General features: G+C 41.0%; 2 protein-coding genes across 2 annotated transcripts; both read left to right on the top strand.

The window, feature by feature from the left end:
* Positions 1-43: 43 nt before the first annotated feature.
* LOC144227768 (olfactory receptor 56A4-like) lies at positions 44-26,337 on the top strand. The gene is given in 3 exon segments (XM_077759509.1): positions 44-80; positions 25,361-25,561; positions 25,563-26,337. Coding segments are annotated over 3 exon segments (996 nt in total). The 5' UTR covers positions 44-60.
* LOC144227770 (olfactory receptor 56A4-like) lies at positions 16,252-17,259 on the top strand. The gene has a single exon (XM_077759510.1). The coding sequence runs from the start codon at positions 16,252-16,254 to the stop codon at positions 17,257-17,259; it is 1,008 nt and encodes a 335-aa protein (XP_077615636.1).

Here is a 26,337-nt window from a genome sequence, read left to right as displayed (position 1 = left end):
ATATATGAGATAGATTTCTAATTCATTTTCTTCCTTCTCCTCAGTGATTTTGCCTAGAGAATGTATTGGAGAAAAGCTTGGTGAGTATTTATTATACACCCGGAGGCTCATTTCATTACTGACCCAGATTTCTTCCTTTACTCTCTTGACCTGGTTTAGGTGAAGGTAGGCAACAGGGAGAAACTGATATTCCATAACTGTGTTGAGCCCAAGCAATTATATTTAAGTAAATTTAATCTTTACAACATTTCTGTAGGTGTCATTTCTTCCTTTTTACATAGTAGAAAAAATGGTGTTTTTTAAGAGTGAAAACTACTAAAGACTACAATATCTGGAAAATCGCAGAGATCAAAATATAGACTCCAAATCCTAGGCTCCTTCTACAGAAATTCTCTTTCAAATGCAATTGACACTGGATACCAGACCTCTACCCTACTCTCCTTTGTTTGTGGTTTGTCCTTCAGGATATCTATTTCCCACATATACCTACTTTCTTGAGAACCAGTGGGTTCTCAGAGATGGTAGAATCCTGCCCAACAAAGCATCTGCAACCCTACAGAAGAATGTTCATAATAACATATAGCAATGCCAACTTTCTATTCTACGCAGTCTCACTATCTTCAAGGAGTCTTAGAAATGAGGATAAGTGTAGACAGAGGCGGGGAGAAAGGAAGCCATTTCCCAGAAAATGGGGAAACTGACCAGGATAGGTTGACCACTTCTCCTAAATGTTTAAGCTACACAACCAGTGAATTGAAAATCAAGTCTCATTTGATTTATTGACTCTGCTCAAGAGCTCTAGTTGAAAGTGAGAAGACACAGCAAAGTGTCAGGTTTCTGGATAATAGTGGATCCAGTCAGGAGAAAAGAAGTCATAGTGGTTATTTTCTGATTATTTAATGTAAGCAAATGGTTAAATGGATGTTGGAAACCTGGAAACTAAAACAGTGGATACTGAAGTAACAGAGAGGTAACACCTGTGGGAAGAACCTTACACTTTGGGAAGAGTTTGGTCATTGGACCCTAGAAGGCTGGAAGTGGGCCCATGGGGCTGGGTCTCACACCTCTGAGAAGGGCACTTCCTTGAACTGGTACTAGTGTCCCAGGAGCTCAGAAGAGGTGCCCTCAGAGCTGGGACTTAGATTTCTGAGGATGGGACCCTGTCCTGTTACTGCTGGTATGTCTGAGGGAGTTCAGTGAGGCTGATTTGATCCTGGGAGTTCCAAAACCAAATCCAAACAAAACACAAATCAAACTCAAACCCAATCCCCAACCAATCAACCAGCCAACCAACCAACCAACCCTGGAGACTAGAATCAACTCCATTGCCAGGTGAAGAGTCAGTGCTCAAGGATACTGACAAGATAGGAACAGATAGGAAGAAGCAAGTATCCCTTGCCCTGCTTCAGCCTTCCGGTCTTTTCCTGTTGTTCTCTATGGGTGGAAACTAATAGGAAGCCAGCTGACAAAGAGCCCCAGTATCCAAATCCCAGCATCCCAAAGCAGATATGGATGGGCAGGTTTGAGGCTGAGAGACAACAGTTTATGACTGCACAGTTCCTGTTGGTTCTGAGTCTGAGGGCTTGTGACTTGCAGTGCACATTGGCTCCCAGGGACTGGACACAGAATCAAGTTCTTCTGCTCAGGTACACTAAGAGACATGATATTATAACATAACATTACAGGGGAAGCTTTCATAACTGTGAAAAAATTTGGAGTTAGCTGCCAGCAGGAATAGAGAGTGATTGCATCACATTCTGGGGATTCCACAAAGTAACTGCAACTCAGTGCAGCTGTGGGCTCCAGGACAGACTCTTCTACACTCAGTAGCAGCAGGAAAGGAAAATGACATCCGTTTGCCTACAAGAAGGGGCTCTTAAAACCCTCTGGTGTGGCTCTATTTCCTCAAGCCCCAGCCACAGGTGTGACTCAGCATTTGTCGTTTTCCACAAGAGAATTCTCTCCTAGGACTCCCTCCATCTCATGGCTGCTAGAAAAGTTTTTATCCACCACCAACTCCAAGTGTCCCTCAGAGGACTGAAGGGCCAGCTTCAAACATTATGGCCTAAAATGATACTACTAATCCCAATGTTCTTATATACTCATAATAGTGATAGTCATGACATGAAAATAAAAGCTCAAATATTTTGAGCACTTGCAACATACCAGTATCTGTGCATGATTCTTCTATGGATGATTATAAAAATTCATTTAAAAAGCCTAATGAAAAGGATATAATTCATAGGAATAGGATACAGACTGTCATGTGATATTGTCCAGCATTCGGTCCACTCTGTTGGTCTCTCTAGGAGTGCTTTCTCTACCTATGCTATGCTTCTCCCAGGTGCAAATCCAGAAAGGACTCAAAGAGGAATCGCTGTTAGTTGGTCACATTCAATTCTTAATTCCTGCACTAGGCCTCTCTAGATGAGTTCAAATGGCCAACATCATTATGAGAAGCTTGACTCATACTGGGTGTATACAGTTACAGAAATTACAACTTGTGTTAGGGGTTTGTCAGGGATTTAGGGGCTACCACACCTGTTGTCATTCTCACAGTGACAAGCACATCTTCTGGTACATCAAGTTACTTAGCAAACATCCCCTTGCTTATGATATTGAAGTGGCTAAGAGGAGAGTCAACCAATAGTGTCTAAAATGAAGCTTTAGTTCCAGGAAGTAGGTTCCTAAATATAAGAATGGACAAGACAGATACTTGAGGTTGGCTTTCCATTCTGGTCCTTGAGAGACAGGTTAAGAGGACCACAATTTCTCACAGAATTGTCAAGCCCAGTGTAGGTGGCTTAAGGAACTGGACACAATGGCTCGAAAGAAGATTTGGACTGAGTCTTCATAGATAAAGGAGATGGAGGAATATGATTACCCAAAGAGCCAGATCTTGAAGGGCATACACATGAGCGCCTGGGTGGCTCAGTCGGTTAAGCGTCCGATTTTGGCTCAGGTCATGATCTCACAGTTTGTGGGTTTGAGCCCCATGTCGGGCTCTATGCTGACAGCCAGCTCAGAGTCTGGAGCCTGTTTCAGGTTCTGTGTCTCCCTCTCTCTCTGACCCTCCCCTGCTCATGCTGTCTCTCTCTCAGAAATAAACTAAAAAACAAAAAACTAAAAAACAAACAAACATTTATTAAAAAAAAAAAAGGCAGACACAACTTTGCCAAGAGGCTCTCATAGCAAAAAATGCCTTTGAACATGTCTTGAATGGATAGACTGAAGTAGCAGAAAATAAAGGCACTTTAAATAGGCATTTTAGGGACAAGCGTTCAGTTATAAGATAGATAAGTACTGGAGATGTAAAGTATAACACGACGACTATAGTTAATGCTGCTGTATGGTATATTTGAAAGTTGCTAAGAAAGTAGATCCTAACAGTTCTCATCACATGGAAAAAATATGGGGTTTTTTTGCATCTATATGAGACACTAACTATTAACTAAACTGTGGTAATCACTTCACCATATACGTAAGTCAAGCTATTATGCTGTATACCTTAGACTTATATAGTGCTGTATATCACTTATACCTCAATGAATTGGAAGAAAAAAAAATAAGATCTTTTGTAAGTTTAACTGAAAAATCTGCGGAGTAACTTCGTTAACACAGTCTATGGTCCAGTTAAGGGAAGGGGCCTTTTGGAAAAGAGCCTTTTGGAAAAGAATATCTGAAGCCATTGAACTGTGCTTTTCAGGACCAGAGAAGATTTAAATCAAGAGCAAATAGCAAGAAAGAGCAGCATATCTCCTGGAATTAAATTACCTGGGTGAAAAAGGAGTCTATGCTGTTTGAGCCAATGCTCAAAGCAATGATCTAAATAAATATTGTTGAAAAACTACATTGTCTGCATATAATTAAGTGGACTTTGGGATCCTCTGAGTACAGAGCTATCCTGATACACTGTTGTTCTTCAGATATTTTCTAAGTCTATTGGTGTTAACAATGAGAGCTGTGACCTCAGAGGCCCAGTGTGGGACATCAAAGCTGTGCAGCTAGGGAGTCTATAAAGCCTGGAGTTATTGTCAGGAGTAATGCTTCATAGCCTCTGCAAGTCAACGCTGCTCTCTTGTGGCTACTAGCAGGAATCACAATATTAGGGTGATTTCAGTTCTCAGCCTCTGCTTGATGTTTGAAAGGGGACTGACATCTCTGTGTTGTGAACATTCCTGGAATCTCCAACACTTAGGGAAGTGGTAGGGAGAGGCTTCAAGAAAAAGATACTGTATTTCCTGCTTATCAGGCATGTGGGGATTTAAATGATTAATTAAAAAACATAAAAGGGATATAACAATTTTTACTCTGATTTTCTTTTCTTCAGTGACATCCAAAATAAAAAATCAAATCAATGACATGAATCAGGTATTTATAAGTGTAGTATGTATCTCAGTATTTAATAAGAAGTTACATTAGCAATATTGGCTAAGGACTATATATAATAATAACATCTATTCATTTCTTTATCTACTCAACCAAAAATTAGTTGAGTGCTTTGTGTGTCATTAACACATTAGTGATTAGCATAGATAGTTACCAAGATGTAAACTACTTTTAGAGAAGTTATGGTCAAAATAGCCCATGAATTATCATTATTCTCAATTTTGCAGATTAGACAATTGAGCAGAAAGGTAAAATACTAATGGTCATTCAACTAACAGACAGTATTAAGAACTTAGCTAACTAAATTCATTTTTCTTATCACATTGTCTAAGGATTTAGATACATTTTTAGACTTCTCCTGGACAGCTGTGTAGTTTTCTGAAGTTTTTGTGCTCCAGATTACAGATAGAAAAGACAGTGCACATCAAAATCCACTATATATAAAATTAATCAAAGAGAGTAAATTTAGTTACTACAACAAAGATATACAGTAATTTAACACAAAACTAGCTTACTTCTCATCTAAACGCATTCCAATATGGGGGCTTTGCTTTGTGTCAGAATTTAGGGACCCAAGCTTCTTCCATATGTGGATTCTCCATGTATTAAGCTCTTAGGGAATCTCCAACAGGCATTTCTGAATCTGGCTGACATACAGGCAAAGGGAGAGAATGTTCAAGATCTTGTAGAAGGTTTTAGGGGCTCAATCTGGAGAGATTTACATTATTTTTTCTATCATCCCATTGACCACATTCTTCACATAAATCTAGCTGCTTACAGGAGAGGCTGTGTCACTGAGTATTCATTTATTAAGTGAAATGATACAAGAGAGATTCTTGCATGTAAAATATACCTATCCTTTTCCCAAGGGAGACCACCCAAGCTCACATGCAGTCACTGCTTGCCACACAAAGTCTAAGAGCTTGAGCAGTGTCTTCTCCATCAGGTCGTGATATGATTCCTCGTGGGCCAGTCATTTCCTCCTCCTACCACATATGTAATGGTGGAGCAGACACTGGTACCAGGCATTAAGATTCCCAGCTGGAAGTGAGGCATGGAATTCATTTAGCAGGAACTTGTCCATAGTAATGCTGGAATATTTTGGTGGCAGGCACAGCAACATTTTTACCCCCTGAAATGGTGGAAGTTCCCTGACTAGACACTAGTTATGTTCTCTGGGAGAAACTTGCCATTGTTTCTATGACCCCTAGTTCTGTCTTTAAGGGATTGTGTCTTCATTGTTCCCCATGGTATTATGTCATTCAGGTATCGGAACATGTGACTTCTTTTGCATTATTGCATTTGGAGCCTGCTTCTAGCTCATAAAATATTAAGATTAATAATTGTTTTAATTCTTATGCAAAGACCTTTTTTCCCCTTAAATAGTTTATTGTCAAGTTGGTTTCCATATAACACCCAGTGTTCATCCCAACAAGTGCCCTCCCCCATGCCCATCACCCCCTTTTCCCTTCTCCCCCACCCCCATCAGCCCTCAGTTTGTTCTCAGCATTCAAGAGTCTCTCATGGTTTGCCTCCTTCCCTCTCCCCAACTATTTTTCCCCTTCTTCTTGCCCATGGTCCTCCATCAAAGACTTTTTTTAAAAAGCCAAGCTCAAAAACTGAACAGGTACCTGATCTAGTTGTATCAGGGCAGTTCCATGGACTAGTAATCACACCCACATATTTTCTTAAGCATACTTAAAATTTTTTCTTTTGTTTCTTTATTGTCTTTTCCAGTTCATGCTACTCCTTTGTAGGTAATGGTGTCTATTTAAGGCCATTGGACTTGAGTAAGACAGCTATACATGTAATCTGCTCTCTTCTCAGTGCTGGTTTCTACGAGTCTTTGTTTTTTAAAGACAATCTAAAACTTTGACCTCTGAAACTTTGACCTCCCAAGCAGTAGGACAGTTCTTCAAAACTCCATATTTATGGACTGTCTCTATCATCATTAATATCTGCTTCAAGGCTAGCCAAGCTCATCTACTTATCATAATAACTTTGTCAATGGAATCAATTGCAAGCACATGCAATTATTTTCAATTACTCCAACCTTTCCCCTAGAATTACCATTAGTAGGCATGTCAGCTTTCTTTGTTGTATAATTTTTCTAGTATTGGATGTCAGTTTTCTCACCGTCTGCAGCATTACTCGGGATCACTGGCCAGCTGTTGAAATGAACAATTCCAATGCGTCAGTGTTTTAACACATTAAACTTTACTTTTTGGCAACATCCATCCAGTGCATGTGGAGGGAGGCTCTCTTCCATGCTGTCTTTTAGAGACCTAGTTTCCTCCATTGTATGATTCCATCATTTCTAGGGCTTCATGTCTTTAGTGGATTAAGAGCAACTGGCCAGAGGTGGGGCACATCAAGGAAGCTATAAATGTTGTACCTGGAAGAGGTACATGCTATATTTTTGGCCAGACTCCATCTTATAGCCCCATATAACTATAGGTGATCCTGGAAAAGGCAATTTTTTTTTTTACAAATAGTTTATTGTCAAATTGGTTTCCATATAATACCCAGTGCTCATCCCCACAAGTGCCCTCCTCCATGCCCATCTTCCCCCTCCCCCCACATCCATCAGTCCTCAGTTTGTTTCTCAGCATTCAAGAGTCTCTCATGGTTTGCCTCTCTCCCTTTCCCCCATTTTCCCCCTTCTTCTCCCCCATGGTCTTCAGTTAAGTTCCTCCTAGTCCTCTTATACGTGCAAACATATGATATTTGTCCTCTGCTCCCCTATGACCCAGCAATAGCACTGCTGGAAAAGGCAAATTTATCTGTGCATCTGGGAGGAGGAAGAATTCTGTTTGGTAAACTCAGCCATGTCTCTGTCATTTATAGACATTGATTGTCAGCTGAACTCCAAGCTGTATAGTGGGAAGGGTGAGAAGTGGTAGGAGACCAGGGGAGATTTTGTGGCTCCTCTGGTATCCCTGGAGACACTTGTCAGCCCTAGAGCCTGGTCTGCTGTTTGTTTGGCTCCTCCAGAAGCCTCATTGGTAGATCATCAGGTTTTATTTTAGCCTCATAAAGAGAAGCACAGAGGACCTTTGAGGTCCCTTGCATGTTTTCCAGTCCCTCCCATTACCAGTGGTACAAATGAAGAAAGGGACCTTGATTTGTTGGATGTCAGTGGATGGGTATAGGGATTTGAATACCCTTGCCTCCAGACCCAGTCCCTAGGACTGGACTGTCCAAACATATTCTTGAAAACTGCTTTGAGATTTACTAGGATGATATCAGGAGCCTGATGTGGGATTCAAATAAGGAGTGCATTTTCTGCTCAGTCCTTGAGTTTATGCAGAGCTTTTGTGGTCTGTCAAGAGACATTGCTTTTAGGACACAGCGGGAGGGGGACCTGATGAGTTAATACTCCAGGGAAGGATACAATTTGGTGGATTTCCTCCACAAAGTCACTGAATTTATTGCCTTTATACTTGGATGTTTACAGTAGAATTAAGAACTGTGTCCTGTTTGAGAAAGAGGCTGTGAGTTTCCTTAGACCTGTGCTTGCTCCTGATAAAGTAAATATTGATTTAGATGGAGCCAAAAGAGATCTGTTTATGGGTTCATGAGATGTGCTTCCGCAGAGCTGGGTGAGCGCAGTTTCCTTGACTTCCAGGTATGCTACTGCCTTTGGAGGAGTCTGAGGAAATCTGTACACTGTGTTTATCCAGCCAACCACTATCAGCTAGAACATAATTCTGAGACTGTAAGATTACATTTCTCTGCATGTCTTTTTCCTATTGTGGGGCAAATACTGCCTTGGTTAGTATCATCACCTTCACATTCCTTTTGCCAGCATCTTTTTTTCTCAGCCAAAGGAATTATATAGTTTACCTATATCCCTCCCCATCCTGTAGCCACTAGTTTTTACTCCATACTTATGAGTCTGTTTCTCTTTTGTTTTATTGTTGTTTGTTCATTCATTTGTTTTGCTTTTTAGATTCCACGTATAAATGAAATCATGTTGTATTTGTATTTCCCTGTATGACTCGTTTCACTTAGTATAATACTAAGTCCATACATGTTGTCACAAATTGCAAGATTTCAGTCTTTTTTATGATTAAGTAATATTCCTGTGTGTGTGTGTGTGTGTGTGTGTGTGTGGTGTATGTATATATACACACACATACACATACCACATCTTCCTTATCCATTTGTGTATCAATGGACATTTAGGTTGCTTTCATATCTTGACTATTGTATATAATGCTGCAATAAATATAGGGATGCCATCATCTTTTGGAATTAGTGTTTTCGTTTGCCTTGGGTAAATAGCCAGAAGTGGAATTATTGAATTATATGGTATTTTTATTTTAAGTTTTTTTGAAAACTTTCCATACTGTTTTGTACAATGGCTGTGCCAATTTAAATTCCCACCAACATAGGATTGCTTTTTTCTGTATCCTTCCCAACACTTGTTATTTCTTGTCTTTTTGATACGCCATTCTCATTGGTGTGGAGGTGATATCTCATTGTGGTTCTGATTTATGTTTTCTTGATGATTAGCGATGTTGAGCATCTTTTTATGTGTCTTTTGGCCATTTGTATGTCTTTTCTGAAAAAGTGTCTATGCAGATCCTCTGCCCATTATTGAATCAGATTGTTTTACTGATGGTGGGTTGCATAGTTATTTATGTATTTTTTGGATATTAACTCCTTATTGGATATATAATTTACAAATATCTTCTCCCATTCAGTATGTTGCCTTTTTCTTTGTTGATGGTTTCCTTCAATGAGCAAAAGACTTACAGTCCCAATTGTTTGTTTTTGCACTTGTTTCCCTGGCATGGGCAGATGTATCCAGAAAAATATTGCTGAGGTTAATGTACAAGAGATTAATGCCTATGTTCTCTTGTAGTAGTTTTATGCTTTAGGTCTTAAATTTAGGTCTTTAAACCATTTGATTATAGATTTATGCATGGTATAAGAAAGTGGTCCACTTTTTTTTTTTTTTTTTGCTGTAGTTGTCCTATTTATTGAAGATACTGTCTTTCCCTATTGTATATTTTTACTTCTTTTGTTGTAGATTAGTTGACCATATAAACATAGGTTTATAAGGCTCTCAAATCTATTTTTTTTAATCTACACACATTTGCTAACATTCCAAAATTCTAAAGATGAAGTGTTCTGAATAGATCAAAAGAGTTGATTCATTACTTACAAAGGAATACCAATTGGGTGGTTGTATACTTATCAACAGCAACAATAGATATCAGAGAGCTGTAGAAATATACACACATTATAGATATAACATATAACATATATTATTCAATTTGTATATATATAAAACAGTTGTTAATATTCAAATTTTTACCCAGTCAAATTGTCACTAAAAAAAACTACTTGAATTTAAAAAAAAAGAGAAATATGTTTGAAAGTACTGAAAAGTAAAGGAAAGGTCAAAATCTAGGAAAAGATAAAAATTAAGAGATAAAGCTAGGATTTAAAGCGACTTCTGCTCTGAGGACTTCAGCAAATCCTGAAGAAATCATTGTGAAATGGAGCAAAAATTGGCAGTTTTCTGGTTTGAATACACAAAACTCAAAGCATGAGACCCACTGAGAATAGGCTCTGATAACTATCCATCCCAACACACATTCTAAACTGGACCTTATGTATTCTCACGGGGGTTGTTGAACTAAAGTTCATCAGTCTTTGTATTAACTGGTAGCTCTTAATTTGATTACATCTACAAAGACCTTATTCCTATATAAGGTCGCATTCACAGGTACCTGGGGGTTCGGACTTCAATATATCATTTTGGGGGACACACTGAAATCCCAAACATGTAATTTTTTTTTATTCCTTATCAGGATTTGGTTAACTATAGTTGTTACCTTTAGTAATATGTATCTCCCTAGGTTGTTACAGGATTAAATGAAAAATCAAGTAATATGTACATTAAGGCAATATGACACATTAAGAACTCTGAGGATTTGTTATTATTACAAGTGTTATCCTTGGTGTGACTTTATGTAAAGTCTTGGTTTCCTTCTCTGAAGTGGAAGAAACCATTCCTTGATACACATATTTCAAATATGTAGTGCTTTGTCAAAATAGGGTAAATGTATTTGCTCAATGAAAAAGTGAAAGTAATTTTTATCCTCGCAATAAATCTGTTTTGGAAAGTTTGGTATACCTATATTTCAAGTGAGGAAATTATGGTTCTGAGAGCTAATGAGACTTCTTCAAGGAAAAGTAACCAGAATATAGTAGAACAAGGGTTTAAACGTAAGCCTCCAATCATCTCTCCCAATATCCCTATGTTCTGACAGTAAAGAGGGATTATTCATTTATAAGAAACTCAGGGAACAGGGTGTTTTGCCTAAAGGAAACTGTATGCTCTAGCAACATTCTTTCACTGAACAATAATTCACTCAGGAAAGAGTTTTCTTCATTTAGCATATCTATCAACTCTATTTGATGCTGACAATGTCCTTGGCACTTTCCCCAAAACCTCCAAGTAGCAAGGCAGAGGTGAGGCCAGAAGAGTAGTTGGTGCATGAAGGGAACACAATTATATTCCAGGTACATATCTGCCCTGATGTCTCCTTCAGCAGTGGTGGGTAAGAAAGTCTGAGAGCTAGAAGCAGACTCCACTTGGCTCTCCTCTCTCCAAGATTTCTGTGCCCCAAGCCTGAAAGATCCTACATTTAGCCTGAGAGTCCCTATCCTAAGACACAGCTGGGAAGGTTCATAGGAGAGGCTATTTTCTAAGTACTACTGTGCATCAATCCAGAGTGGTGGCTGCACTGGTGGAAGTTCCTCTTGTTTCCCAAGGAAGCAATGTCAAGTGTTGCCCTGTGGAAGGTGAAGATTGTTAAGAGTTGAACCTTCTGCCACCATACTTATGTGACAAACTTAAATTTTTAAAAAATGTTTTATTTATTTCTGAGACAGAGAGAGAGTGAGAGAGAGAGAGAGATGCAACATGAGCAGGGGAGGGCCAGAGAGAGAGGGAGACACAGAATCTGAAACAGGCTCCAGGCTCTGAGCTGGCTGGTCAGCACAGAGCCCAGTGTGGGGCTTGGACCCACGAACCATGAGATCATGATCTGAGCTGAAGTCAGACACTTAACGGACTGAGCCCCTGTGACAGAGTTTAAACCAAGTACAGCCATGAAGGTTAAATCGTGGCCATGAGACCACATGTGTATAAGCAGGGACACTTCCAGGGATTTGCTTGCGTCCAGACCACTGATGCTCCCACTGCAGGAGAGGGGCTCACGGGACAGTGCTCCCTGGCACCGGGTTGCCCATGGTCCAGGCTCCTTTGAGGTCCAAGCTCCTTTTATTACTGGGGATGTTCTTCTGTCACCTCCTCCATGGAGCTATAGGGCTGAGGAGAGTTTATTCAGTTCTTCCCCTCAGGTGCATCGGTATAAATTTTCCCTGAGAAGATTCTCATCATGTAGTTTCCTCACCCTTCTTTTCCCAGGGCTTCTTTATTTAGACTCCCCAAGAGCCTTTGACCTCTCTTCCCTTCCTTACTTTATTGACAATGCTGAATTAAGCCTTTTACAATGTATTCTCTTGGGAAATAGACCATAGGGCCTCAGGGTCCAAGTGCTTAACAAGGGCACAACTCTGGTGAGCAATGAAAAGAGAAGGGGCACAGTGGAGCCAGAGTTCATAAAACCAGCCTCCAGAGCTCATAGAAGGGCCAGTTTGGTGCTCTCTCCGGCAGCCGGAAACAGCAGCGGTGCAGCTTTCTGAAGCTGGTGAGTCTCAAGCTGGACCAAGCAGGACAACTGTGAGAAGGAGATCATGAGACGAGAGAGGAATCCAGGAGCCTAGTATGTAAAGGAAAAGGAACTCTTTCAACAGGGTCTGGTGTACATGCTGACCCTGCTAATCGCTTAGATCTGGTATAAGGCTGAGTGGCAGGGACTGACCTCATGCTGTTATTTCATTCAGGGATGAGGCTGAGTTATTTTGTGTCCATACAGGGTTTGCAAACTTCCGTAGACTCAAAGGCCCCCTCCCGTACCATGGCTGGGTGACCAAGCCCCCTTGTGCCTGGCCAGGTGAGAAACTTCCTTTCTGCCCTAGTCTAAATTCATCTATGAGTCAAGGTGATCACTCCATTTTCCAGTCTTGGCTTGAGTCTTCTGTTGTAATTTTGTTTATTCAAGATTCGTGTGACCTTTACAGACTGTCAATATATCACTGTTAGAGACCATATTTGGTCAATAGCTCTTAGCACATGGATCAATCCCTTTGTAAATGTCAGTCCACCAGTCCTGGAACTGGATATTGAACATCATTGCCCCAGATGCCCAACAGGTCCTCATTGCTCAGATTAGGAGGCCTTAGTGTCACTGAGGAGAATACAGAAAGAGAGGAAAAATGGTCCCGGCTCTTAAGAAATTTACTGAAACAGAGCTGAAAGTATATTGCTACCTGGGAGAATATACCAGTGTTATAGGAGGTTTGAAAAGAAAACTTCCTCCTTGTATTAGTGAAAGGTCCTTAGTGACATTCTGGACTCCAGTCTCTCTGCCTGCTCGTCCTTTCTTACACTCCTGTAGTTCTCCCCACACCTCAAATACATCCTTCTTTTCCACCTGCATGGCCTTCATTCAGATCTTCATCACTTTTCCTCTGTATTCTTTGGGACTCTCCGAAAGCCTCTCTCCCCCCATGTGATTCCCTGTGTCCTATCTACAGCACGTCACTTCCCTGTCTCAAATTCTCTGTGCTTCCTTACGGTGTACATGATAATGTCTGCTCTCAGGTGGCCCTCACAGGGCTGCCCCTGCACACCTTACCTTGTCTCCTGACCCTCTGCTCTCCTGCCTGCTTCCCCCAGAGAACTTAGGATCTATCACCCCCTAGCACCTCATCACCCATCATACTGATCATCCACATAGCTGTTTCTACTCTTACCATTGCATACTCAGAGTCCTTCTTCTCCCCCAGGTGAATTTGCCTCATTTATGTATCTTTCTCTGATATTCTCAACTCATGTGTCTCTGGGCCTACCTGTACCTGAGGAGATCATAGCCCCCTTTTCTCCCCACAGCACTTGAAGTTAAAAATCATTTATCTGTTTCATAAATGAGGAATGTATGTGTCATAAAGTTTAATTTTTTTAATGTTTATTCTTGAGAGAGAGAGAAAGAGAGAGCGAGAAAGGGGGGGGCAGAGAGAGACACACACACACAGAATCTGTAGTTGGCTCCAGGCTCTGAGGTATCAGTACAGAGCCTGAGGCGGTGCTCAAACTCATGAACTGTGAGATCATGACCTGAGCCAAAGTTGGGCGCTTAACTGACTAAGCCACCCAGGCACCCCTATCATAGAGTTTAAATATCTCACAGGATCATACAGTGAGTATAAGAGCCAGACTTGGGATTTACTTGTTGGAGGCCAACTTTTCAATCATATCGCTTTGCTTCATTCATCTGTGCTTTCATCTCTTCCCACTGTTTGTAAGATCAACTTTATTAGAACCACAACTATACTGGGGTGCCTGGGTGGCTTAGTCGGTTAAGCGTCCGACTTTCGCTTGGGTCATGATCTCGCGGTTCGTGGGTTCAAGCCCCGCATCGGGCTCTGTGCTGACTGCCAGCTCAGAGCCTGGAGCCTGTTTCAGAGTCTGTGTCTCCCTCTCTCTCTGACCCTCCCCCTGCTCATGCTGTGTCTCTCTCTCTCCTAGAAATAAAAAATAAAAAACAAAAACATTAAAAAAAAAAAAAAGAACCACAACTATACTGTCTTATAAGGGTTTGTAAATAAATTTTCCTCTATTAATTAAGATACCACTGTTTGCTTAATCCATGGTATATTTTTGTATGCCTAACATTAAAACCAGGTACAGGGAAGGGGCTGAGTATTTTCTTGCTTATTCAAGTAGATCAGGTCACTCTGAGAAAACAGAATTTGAGGTTTATGGAAAGGAAAGCATTTTCTGAAAAGATAGCTATGTTTTCTATCCTTCTTAAATCTCTGATTCGCATTGAGGGTCATTTTCCTAATCACAGATGAAAATACAGGACAGAGCTGATATATAATTGTTCCTCCTCTAGGCTAAAGCCCCTGAATCCTTGGTTTGTTTTAAAGCCCTATAATCAGTAGAAAGTCTGTGTGTGTGTGTGTGTATTTTATAACCTACATTTTGAAAGTCTGGGATTTTGGAGTGAAAGAGGACCTTGGATCTTATCTTCTCTGGAAGCTGTTCTAACACCTTCTTTCACACAATTTATTCTTTCTGAAGAGATTTGTCATATAGGACAGATGAGCAGGATCAATAATCCCACTCATACTGATTATTTGCTCCCTGGGCTCTCTCTTTTAGTCTGTCCTGACTCCCTGGCTCTCTTCTGCTTCTTTGGCTGTGACAGCCCTTACTGTCACTCTTTTTAGTACTTGGTCACTCTGTTCTTTGTTTAGTAGTGAGGTAAATAAGATGGTACTCAGCAAAAGAAACAACTATATCAAAGTAGATGAGCGTACATATCATAGATTACATATAGATAGGATAATTGGATTTGGGCCATAAGGAATCACAGATAATGTTGCTTACCAGATAAATGGATCCTGTATAGGTTTATATACTTGAACTATGCTTATTAGTTAGCTCCTAATCTATGTTTGGTGAGCCTACTGGTGTATCCTCAGGACTGATAGTCTCTGTCGCCAAAATATGAAATTCATAGGCTTTTCTTTTTTAAAAAACTTTTTAACATTTATTTATTTTTGAGAGATAGAGAGAGAGACAGAGCTTGAGAGGGATAGGGGCAGAGAGAGATGGAGACACAGAATTCAAAGCAGGCTCCAGGCTCCAAGCTGTCGGCATAGAACCCAACATGGGACTCGAACTCATCAATGGTAAGATTATGATCTGAGCCCCAATCAAATGCTTAACTGACTGAGCCACCCAGGTGCCCCTGAAACTCATAGGATTTTCTAAAGAATCCAAATCAAAGAAAGCTCTTGAACTTCACAAAGAGAAAACAAAGCAAATAACCCAGAAAGAGTGATAAAGACTATGCTTTTAAAAGTGAAATCCTGGGGCACCTAGGTGGCCCAGTCGGTTGAGTGTTGGACTCTTGGTTTCTGCTTAGGTCATGATCTCAGGATGTGTGGGTTTGAGCCCTGCATTGGGCTTAATGCTAGGGTGAAGCCTACTGAGGATTCTCCCTCCCCCTCCCTCTGCTCTTCCCCTGCTCCTTGGCACTCTCTCTCTCTCTCAAAATAAATACACTTTTTTTTAAAAAGTGAAATCCTGTTTGGTACTAGAAGATATTACTCTTCTTGGGTGGAATCAAGGGATGCCCCACCTCCAATTCAATGTTTTTTGAAAATGAAAATTAGAAACCCTGAAGTCAGCCCTTGTCCAAGCCTATGGAGTAGGGGGATGGGCTTTTGGAGGACCTCCATGTATTCTGCTGAGCAGAGCTCTCCAAAAGCTATTCCTTCTAAACTGAAAAAAGTCAGGGCTTGGTAAGTAATTGTGCCTGTTGAGGCTAAATATTGTATAGTGGCTGAAAGGAGAGACTTTAAAGTCAGACTCTTTTGTCATAGTCTTGGCTTCACTACTTACTGGCTGTATAATTTTTATTGAAGAAGTTTGCTTCTCTTTGCCTATTCCTTTTAATTATCTGGATAATTAGGATAACAATATTATTTACTCTTAAGTGTTTTTTAAAGGATGAAATGTGCTAATGAATAAAAACATTTGGCATAACGTGTAGCACATGATAACTGTTCAGTTAAATGCCAGCAAATATTGATATGATGGTGGTGATGATGATGATGATCATGATTATCCAAAAACTTCATTGAGACAGGTTAAGAGACCCAATAGAAACCTGAATTTTACTACATATAGAACACATATTTTCTATGTTAATGTATTTTGTCCTAAATTTTAAGGGACTCTGGATTTTTAGCCTGTACAGAGTACTTTACATGGCCCCATCCAGCAACTACTCCACTGGTCCAGTCTCTGAATTCCTCCTCGTCTGCTTCCCTAACTACCAGAGTTGGCAGCACTGGCTGTCCCTGCCCCTCAGCCTCCTCTTCCTCCTGGCCATGGGGGCCAACGCCACCCTCCTGCTCACCATCTGTCTGGAGGTGTCTCTGCATGAACCCATGTACTACCTGCTCAGCCTGCTCTCCCTGCTGGACATTGTGCTCTGCCTGACTGTCATCCCCAAGGTCTTGGCCATCTTCTGGTTTGACCTCAAGTCCATCAGCTTCTCTGCCTGCTTCCTTCAGATGTTCATTATGAATTGCTTCCTTGCCATGGAGTCCTGCACATTCATGGTCATGGCCTATGACCGCTATGTGGCCATCTGCCACCCACTACGATACCCTTCCATAATCACTGACCATTTTGTGGTTAGAGCTACCATATTTGTTGTGGCCAGGAATGGCCTCTTTTTCCTTCCTGTTCCTGTCCTTTCTTCCCGGCTCAGATATTGTGCAGAGAACACCATCAAGAACTGCATCTGCACTAACCTGTCTGTGTCTAAACTCTCCTGTGATGACATCACCTTCAACCGGCTCTACCAGTTTGTGGCAGGCTGGACCCTACTGGGCTCTGACCTCATCCTTATTGTTCTCTCCTACTCCTTCATCCTGAAAGCTGTGCTAAGGATCAAGGCTGAGGGTGCTGCGGCCAAGGCCCTGAGCACATGCGGTTCCCACTTCATCCTCATCCTCTTCTTCAGCACAGTCTTGCTGGTTCTGGTCATCACTAACCTGGCCAGGAAGAGGATTCCCCCAGATGTCCCCATCCTGCTCAACGTCCTGCACCACCTCATCCCCCCAGCTCTGAACCCCGTTGTTTATGGTGTGCGGACCAAGGAGATCAGGCAGGGAATCCAGAAGCTACTGAGGAGGTTGTAAGAAGTAAAAAGGATCATATCCACCTTTGGAATTGCTAATGAAAGTCAGCAGTTATTTTCATGTTGGAAAGGAAATTTAATTTTAAATCCTGGAATGAGTTCTGATTCTCTTTCTTCTTGGTGTATCAGACAACAATGAAAACTTTCTTCTGAGAATCCTTTTTCCTGATGCTTCAGTGGAAATCTTCCTTGCCTGGATTCGGTGCTCACTTGGGAATTTTCCCTGACTGCTCCTTATCTGAGGGTCTTGCCAAGCCTTAGCCAAGTGAAGCTGGATTACAGTGGGAGTGTTTGGCAGTTAAAGAAACAAACTTTAAGGGTACCTGGCTGGTTCATTCGGCTAAGAATCTGACTTTGGTTCAGGTCATGATCTCATTGCTCGTGAGTTTGAGCCCCATATTGGGCTCTGTGCTGACAGCTCAGAACCTGGAGCCTGCTTTGGATTCTGTGTCTCCCTCTCTCTCTGCCCCTACCCTGCTTGTGCTCTGTCTCTCTCTGTCTCTCAAAAATAAACATTAAAAAATTTTTTAAAAAAAGAAACAGGGGCGCTTGGGTGGCTCAGTCAGTTAAGCATCCAACTTCTGCCCAGGTCATGTTCTTATGTCTTGTGGGTTCGAGCCCCGCGTTGGGCTATGTGCTGACACTTAGCTCAGAGCCTGGAGCCTGCTTCAGATTCTGTGTCTCCCACTCTCTCTGACCTTCCCCTGCTCACGCTGTCTGTCTGTCTGTCTCTCTCTCTCAGAAATGAATAAAACATTACAAAATAAAAAATAAAAAGAAACTTTATGCTTAAGGAGATCTGCTTTTCCTTTGATTTGCAAAGAACATAGATGCCTCTCCTACCTCCTGTTTCAGACATGACTTTTGTGTTGTGAAGGGTCGATTGGGATGATGTATAACCATTAACCCCAGAACTTTGGTTCTGGGGGTTGAGTGCTTTATTTTGAACATTCCTGACTCTCTTTTTTTGGCACCTGTGGCAGATCTGTCATCTTCTGGCTCATCAGATCCTTTCAGACTCTGTTAAAATTTTCCATTTGTGTGACTTCTCTGGGAGCATCTTGTCCTACCTTCCCTCTCTCCCTCCCTATTCCTCCTTCTGTCTCTCCCTCCCTTCCTTCCTTTCTTCCTCCTCCCTCCCTCCCTCTCTCCCCCTACTTCTTTCTTTCTTTCTTTCTTTCTTTCTTTCTTTCTTTCTTTTTTTCTTTCTTTCTCTCTCTCTCTCTTTCAAGATTCTTCAGACTTTTATTTGTAAAGGAGATAAAAATTTTTTAGGGCATTTTTTGGAGTGGCAGAGTTGTATTGTTTGAAATGTATGTTCTTTACCTCATTATCTTCATGACTCTGTAATCCTCACTTTATGCCATATACCTCCAATAAGGAACTTAGAACTTTCCATCACTTTTCAGGCACCATCCTTTCCCTACTCTGACCTGCTAATCTTAGGCACAGCTCAGCTATCCAGTTCATTCCCTCTATTTCTCTGTTTGCTTTAGCCTGAATTCTGAATAGTGGCTGGTATAACTGTCAACAGTTTTTCCATAATGGCATGGAAGCTCTAGGGTTTGATTTTCACAGATAAGTGCATTCCATTATTTTCAGTCCCCTCCTTAATAATTCACATGTTAGTCCAGTGTTTCCAAGGAATATTTTATAGTAGCCAATATTTCATCTTGTGGATGAAAATTAAGTCCATGTTTTCCCCCAAGCATCATTTGGAGAATGTTCCTGTTGTGGACGAAATGACACAGAGGACAAGACACACACAAAAGACAGACACAGACACAACTCCGGCTGGAGGAACAATTCTATGCAAGCCCCTCTTGTGGCTTATTTTATACCCGGTAACTGGATACAAACTGAAATCTACAAGATGCATTCCTTTACCAATTAAGGGCAAGTTTCAAACATTTCAAGGACGGGGGGAGCAAAGGGAGGAAGCGACCACAACATGTTTACTAAGAGGCCTGCGCACAATTCCAGCCTCCTCCTTAGTTCTTAGGAGGGCATGTTCCCTCGTTTGCGAGCGGACCATTAAACTTGGATATTGTGTGCAGGCCTCCTGGCAGAGCATCCTGTTTGCAGGCATGCCTTGCCCAGGCAGGGAGCCCCGTGTGCAGGCACGTCCCCGCGTCCCTAGCCACGCTTTCTTGTGGTCACTGTCGGGCTCCCACAGTTCCAAATTGGACTATCCTACTTTCTTTTGTATTAAAACTTGTCTTTGATGAATGACTTATATTTAAATTTAATGTTCATATCCCATTTGTTGAAGGTATATATTTTGCAACAGTAACCCTTTTTTCTTCTCTTAGGTACCTCTGTGTTTTGGCTCTAACAGACTTTCAGACTTATCTCGAACTTTTTATGTTTACCCTATTGTAGCCAAAGTGAACAGCTCACGTTTCCCCGAACATTTCCTCTTTGTGTTTGCTTTCCATCTTTAATCGTTTGACCCTTTCTACACCAACTTTCATTTACTAGTATTATCACTGCTGAACCCCATATTTCACTCAAAGCGAAAGTTGAACACTGCTCTGCACAGGAGGTCTTCCTTTCATGACTCAACTGGAATCACTACTGTAGCATCTTGAGTAGCTGTATGTCTTTCTCTGATGGTATCATGAGCTTCTTTTAGGTTGAGAGAGTATTTCATTCATCTTTTTAATTCTGCATGATTACTTTTATACTTCTTTATATAGGGGAATTTAGAATAAAGATATGGCTGAATAAGGTGAAACGTTTCATCAGTGCATGTCTTATCCCGCCCTCCCTTTGAAAACTACTTGGGAACAAGGATCAAATCTTATACTTATATGTATTCTTATAGTATCTAACACAGAGACTGTTTTTAGCCAGCACTAAATGAAATTTATATAGTGAATCCCCCTAGGGTTGGAATAATCAGAGTAATTGGGATTTGATTCTCAGATAAACCAATTCAACTAAATTTGCTAGTTCAGGTTTTATGAACTTTGGCTAAACTTTTTATTATTGGTGATAATAATCCTTATTTCTTATTATTGTTTTGAAGAGTAAATAAACTGAAAATTTTTGTTTAGTATTTTGAATGTGTGCACCTTAATTACATAGACATTAAATTAGTTATTATTATTTTTTTTTCTAAGCACACTGCTTCTCTTTGCTACCCTCTGAATCAGAGGCAGATCATTGTCTCACACCACATTTACCTTGGGGTAGAAGGTATCCATGTCATTTTGTCCTTCAATGACCCTGCAGTCATTTTATTACTAGTATATTTTCTTGAGAAATCTTTTACCTATATGAGAGTCATCCTTGTGAAACCCCAGACTATTGGACACCCCATAAAACTGTCAGTTGAGTATATTCTATTCCTATCTGTTTGAGTCTGGGTATGCCATGATGTTACCTACAAGCATACCTTCTGGAACTGTAAAGGGCAGCCATGGGTGATATGTGGCTATGATACCATCCAGCGCTCACATCCTTTGAGGCTATCTGGCTTCCAGGGTCACCTGTCCCCCATCTGGACACACCAGTCATGAAACAGTCTGCTCTTACCACACCCAGAAAGCTGCTGTAGTCAATTATCTTACTGATTTGTGGTCACATAGTGTGTAGATGTGTGATTGCTTTGTAGCCTTTGCCCAGGGCAATAGAAAGGAATATCACTTAGTTTACCTGTAAAATAGATGAAGAAATAAAGAGAGAATACAATGCTATATCACATATCGTCTCCATGGACTCCTTAGTTTATTCTAATTTCCTTTTTTTAGGGTAGAAGAGATCCTAAAATTTCTCTCAGAGCCAACTGTGACTTGGCACTCCATCTGAGAAAAAGCTGCAAAGCTATTCTCTGCTTTAGAAGTGTTCTTGATTCTGGATAGAAAAGTGAGATGGTATCATTCTTTGGTGTCATCACCTTTTTTTGCCTTTCTCTTCTATATCATAATTTCATCTTTCTCTATGTATTATTCTGTCCTAATTTAGCTCTAACTGAGTGAGGACTTCTGGTTCTGGCACATGAATGATACATGAATCAGGCAGTAGCAGGAACCTCCCTGGGATGTTCCCTTCTGTTCAGGAAGAGGTGGAAAGGTTAGAACAATAAGGTACGGCAGGATTACCTTAATCCAGGTATTACTTAGGACAATACTAACATGGCCAGGTGAGGTGAGGCTGATATCCAACCCCAAATTCCCTTTGGAAGACACAGAGACAAGGTCAAAGCAAAAGAGGTAGTGTTTTGCCCAAGTGTGTCTGTCCCATCATCTGAAACGTGATTGAAGCCCCATCCTGGGACTCCTTCCTTGTGAGTTGGGAAAGACAGAGGAATATGTCTCTGTGTTTTTCTAGTATAAGATATACCCTTCCCACTTAGAAAATCTGAGCTCAGAGAGGGTGTGCTCCAATTCCCTTCCTCCTATTTCTGGCACCTGGAAGCTTTCTGTGCCATTTCCCCTCACTATCACACATGCTCAGGTGAAGCCTTTACTCACCCACTGAGTGAGTTACATTTTCATGTTCTTATCATGCCCTATCATTAATAATAGCAAGTGTTTCAATTGTCCTCTTCTATTTCCAGTTAAGCCACTGCACTGTGGATAATAAAAGAAATGATATGTCCATAACGTGCTATGCTGTATGGCCCATTTCTGTACACTGGCCATAATAAAATGGTCCCAGTTTAAGGATATTGTTAAATTCTCATTCAATCATAATTTTTCCGAGAGTACACTTAAGGTCTGAAATAAATTTCTCTGTTTTAAGTCTAGAAATATTTGTTTTTTGAACATATATGCTCTTCATTTAGAAGCACCCTCCTCCCAAAAGTTTTCTTCAACTCTCTCCTTGTTCACTGCTCCTCCCATGTTAGATTTTAGATTTTGTCTTCTGTTGTCTTTTTTGCTTTCTTCCCTCCGTATCCCCCTGAGAATATACACCTTAGACTCTAGGTTCAGATGGCTTAAAATGGCCTTAGCCTCTGTGAGCTGTGGGGAGGGAAGAGACAGGATGGAGCTTAGGGCAATGAAAATAGCCTCTGGAGCCCCTGAAGGGCTGGGGTAGGTGATGCAGTAAGCAGTCATAACTAGCAGCAGTTCAGTGTGGTCTCCTCAAGCTGGTAGGTCTGGTTTAGAGGTAGGAAAACCATGAAGATGGGGGTGATGAAGCACCTAGGCCTCCAGGTATTCAATATTCAATATAAGCAGGGGAAGGAATTCTCCTGGTAGGACTGTAGCAGGTCTGATCCTACAGATTCAGATTCTACCAATCTCTCCAAACCTGGTGCATCACTGCTTTTATGTAGGGGCAAATTTTTCTAGTATAAGCTATACTATTCCTAATTAGAAAACCTGTGATAAGGGTGAGTGTTCTTGAATTAAATCTATACCTTCATTATTACTTATGGCAACTAGAGACCAGGGATTTATATTCTCAACGGAAATTCAGGTACCTAACAGAAGATTGCCCTGGAAACACCAGATGGGATAGGACCAGTAATCCCAGTTGCCTTAATTACTCCCTCTTGGTCTTCCCCTCTCATCCTGCCTTGCCTCCCAGTGTTTTTTCCTGCTTCTCTGGCTGGGTCAGAATATTTTCCATTACTCAAATTACCATGCTCTCCAGGAACCCCCAGAACTAGATAGGGAGTCACTTCTTTATTTTTGGTCCACTGATTCAAGAAAAAGAACATAATAACCAATTGGAAACAAAGCAGATGAGTTTATAGGAATAGATTTACTTCTTTAAGGTAAACGAAATCTGTCTGCAAGTAAGTTTGTATGGTTGGACTAATGGGATGAATAGTTTTTGTTATCCCTGAAGCTATAGCTGTTACCTAATTCTGATTTTTACCCTCTGAACTTCCACTTTTTTGTCACCATTTGTTAATAAAACCTAGTTCCAGGCCCCAAATGTATCTTATCTGGAGGAATGGTCTTCCTATGACCACATGTGGGATATCTGGACATTCTGGCACTCTGTTAAATGGTGACATTGACAAAACATTTAAACCTCACTGATTTAAAGTGGGGGTCAGGGCAAGAGTGATATCTAATCCAAGTCAAGGAGGTCAGGGTTGCTGGAAAGTCCTAATTTCTGGTAGAAGCATCTGTGGTACCTAAGCTGGGAACTCTGGACACATTGATTATTTCTGTTCTTAATGATTTCCATCTTGAAGTTTGAAAGATCAATTTATTGAAGAATCTCTAAAGAAAATTTGATGGGGAGTATTTAAAAAGAAAATAAAAATTATAACTTTAAGCAGCCCCAAAATGAATGGAATTTCTCTATATAACCCAAGTTATAGATACCATTTTGCCAACACACAGAGTAAACTCATGTTAGGCAAAATACATGAGAAATGTTTAGTTTTCCAGAACTCTGGACCTGTGCTAATACAGCCCACATCCAGTTCACATGTAGCTACTGAGCACTTGAAATGTGGCTAGTCAGAATTAAATGTGCTAGATGTGTAAAAATGTACCTAATTTTGAAGACTTCATGCAAAAACAAAAACAAAGAATGCAGAAAAGCTCTATAATTTTTTTTATTGACCCATGTTGAAGTGATAGTATTTTGGATATATTGAGTAAAATAACATATTATTAAAATTAATTTCATAATTTCCTTTGAATTTTTAAGGTGTCTACTAGAAATGTAAAATTATGTATGTGTCTCACAATGTATTTCTATTGGAATCGCTGCTATAGATGATCTGGAAACTGATAATATGTTAGGCAAAATAGAGGAGCAAAATTATTTCTTCCAATTTCAAAATATGTCTTCAAATATTTATACTTACCTTATCTTCTTACCTCTCAGAAAAGACAGGAAAGCTGACTCTAGGAGACTCTAACACTCACTAGAACTTCTGCCATTACTGATAAAAATTGGCTCATTTGGGGCACCCTCAGAGTGTCATTGAGCATGCCACTTAATATTCAGAGATAAGCCTTAGCATGGCAGCCAAATAAAAGATTATCTCAGAAGTGTCTTAAATGCTTATAACCGGTTAGGGTGTATCAGGCCAGGAACCCATGTGAACCTGCTCAGTCTGGGTTTGTGACTGACAGAGAATCCACATGGAGTCAGGTGAAGACAGAAGTTGCTGCTGCCCCCACAACCACCATTGGGCAGTGGCATTGGATGCAAATGGCTGACTCCTGCAATTTCCTATTCTTATCCCAACTGCTTGCCTAAGATATTAGGAAACATTTTCATACCTTCTGATCTCAAAGTCTAGTCTTTATATTGTTAAAGTTTATTTATTTAATTTTGAGAGAGAGAGAAAGATAGTGAGAGGGAGGGTCAGAGAGAGAACAAGAGAGAGAGAATCCCAAGCAGTCTCCACACTGTTAGCATGGAGCCCAACATGGGGCTCGACCTTATGAACCATGAGATCATGACCTGAGCCAAAATCAGGAGTAGGACAATTAACTGATTGAGCCACCCAGGCGCCCCAAAGTCTATTCTTTTCTAGACTTCTCTAAGATGCTGTTTCTTGTACAAATGATAGTCTTAATTGTATTGAAGTCTTTAGGTGTTTCATGGTGGTGCATGTAGTCTTGATTTCTCCTTTGCCTATGTCTTCTCTTGGAAGAGGGACAGGGGCATGGACTTTTGTAGGGCCTATGGTTGATCTCCTCTAGAGTAGAGCCTGCATAGGTGTTTTTGTTTATAGAGACAGATGTAGGTAATGGCTAAGAGTTTCAGCTGCAGATTCAGACTTCATAATTTCAGGTCATGGCTTCACTACTGTGATTTTAATAAAATGAATTTACTTACCTTTGTCCTTGTTTCCCCATCTGTAAAACTGGGCTAACAATGGTATTTTAGTATAAGGAGGATGATCATGTAATTTATCAGTCAAGTTGGGAAACTATTAAGATTGACAAGGGCATAAATAAGAATTATCCCAGGCAAGTAGGAAATACGGTCATCCTACTATCATCCTTCCTGTAAGATTTATAACAGAATGGATTGGTTTATATTTATAAAGCACTTAGAATAGTATCAGACACTTAACTATGATTATTTTAAGTGGTTATTTGAAAAATAAGTTACTTCACCATGGGTATTCATATTGTCTGAATGGATTTATTCTTGTCTTACCCTTCAAGGTTTTCTGAAGTGTCAATAGAGATCAAGACACTTTACATGGCCCCACCCAGCAACTACTCCACTGGTCCAGTCTCTGAATTCTTCCTCATCTGCTTCCCTAACTACCAGAGTTGACAGCACTGGCTGTCCCTGCCCCTCAGCCTCCTCCTCCTCCTGGCCATGGGGGCCAATGCCACCCTCCTGCTCACCATCCGTCTGGAGGTCTCTGCATGAACCCATGTACTACCTGCTCAGCCTGCTCTCCCTGCTGGACATGGGACTCTGCCTGACTGTTATTCCCAAGGTCCTGGCCATCTTCTGGTTTGACAATAAATCCATTAGTTTCTCATCCTGCTTTCTTCTGATGTTTATTAAGAATAGTTTCATGGCCATGGAGTCCTACACATTCATGGTCATGGCCTATGACCGCTACGTGGCCATCTGCCACCTATTACATTATCCATCTATCATTACTGACCAATTTGTCGCTAGGGCTGCCATCTTTGTTGTGGCCTGGAATGGCCTTCTTATTATGCCTATCTCCATACTTGCTTCCCGGCTCAGGTATTGTGCAGAGAACATCATCAAAAACTGCATCTGCACTAACTTGTCTGTGTCTAAACTCTCCTGTGATGACATCACCTTCAACCGGCTCTACCAGTTTGTGGCAGGCTGGACCCTACTGGGCTCTGACCTCATCCTTATTGTTCTCTCCTACTCCTTCATCCTGAAAGCTGTGCTAAGGATCAAGGCTGAGGGTGCTGCGGCCAAGGCCCTGAGCACATGCGGTTCCCACTTCATCCTCATCCTCTTCTTCAGCACAGTCTTGCTGGTTCTGGTCATCACTAACCTGGCCAGGAAGAGGATTCCCCCAGATGTCCCCATCCTGCTCAACGTCCTGCACCACCTCATCCCCCCAGCTCTGAACCCCGTTGTTTATGGTGTGCGGACCAAGGAGATCGGGCAGGGAATCCAGAAGCTACTGAGGAGGTTGTAA

The sequence above is a fragment of the Crocuta crocuta genome, unplaced genomic scaffold (assembly GCF_008692635.1).
Source record: "Crocuta crocuta isolate KB4526 unplaced genomic scaffold, BGI_CrCroc_1.0 scaffold43, whole genome shotgun sequence".
In the NCBI taxonomy this organism is placed as follows: Eukaryota; Metazoa; Chordata; class Mammalia; order Carnivora; family Hyaenidae; genus Crocuta; species Crocuta crocuta.
The sequence above is the reverse complement of the archived record's forward strand: the minus strand, read 5'-3'. Positions and strand labels throughout refer to the sequence as shown.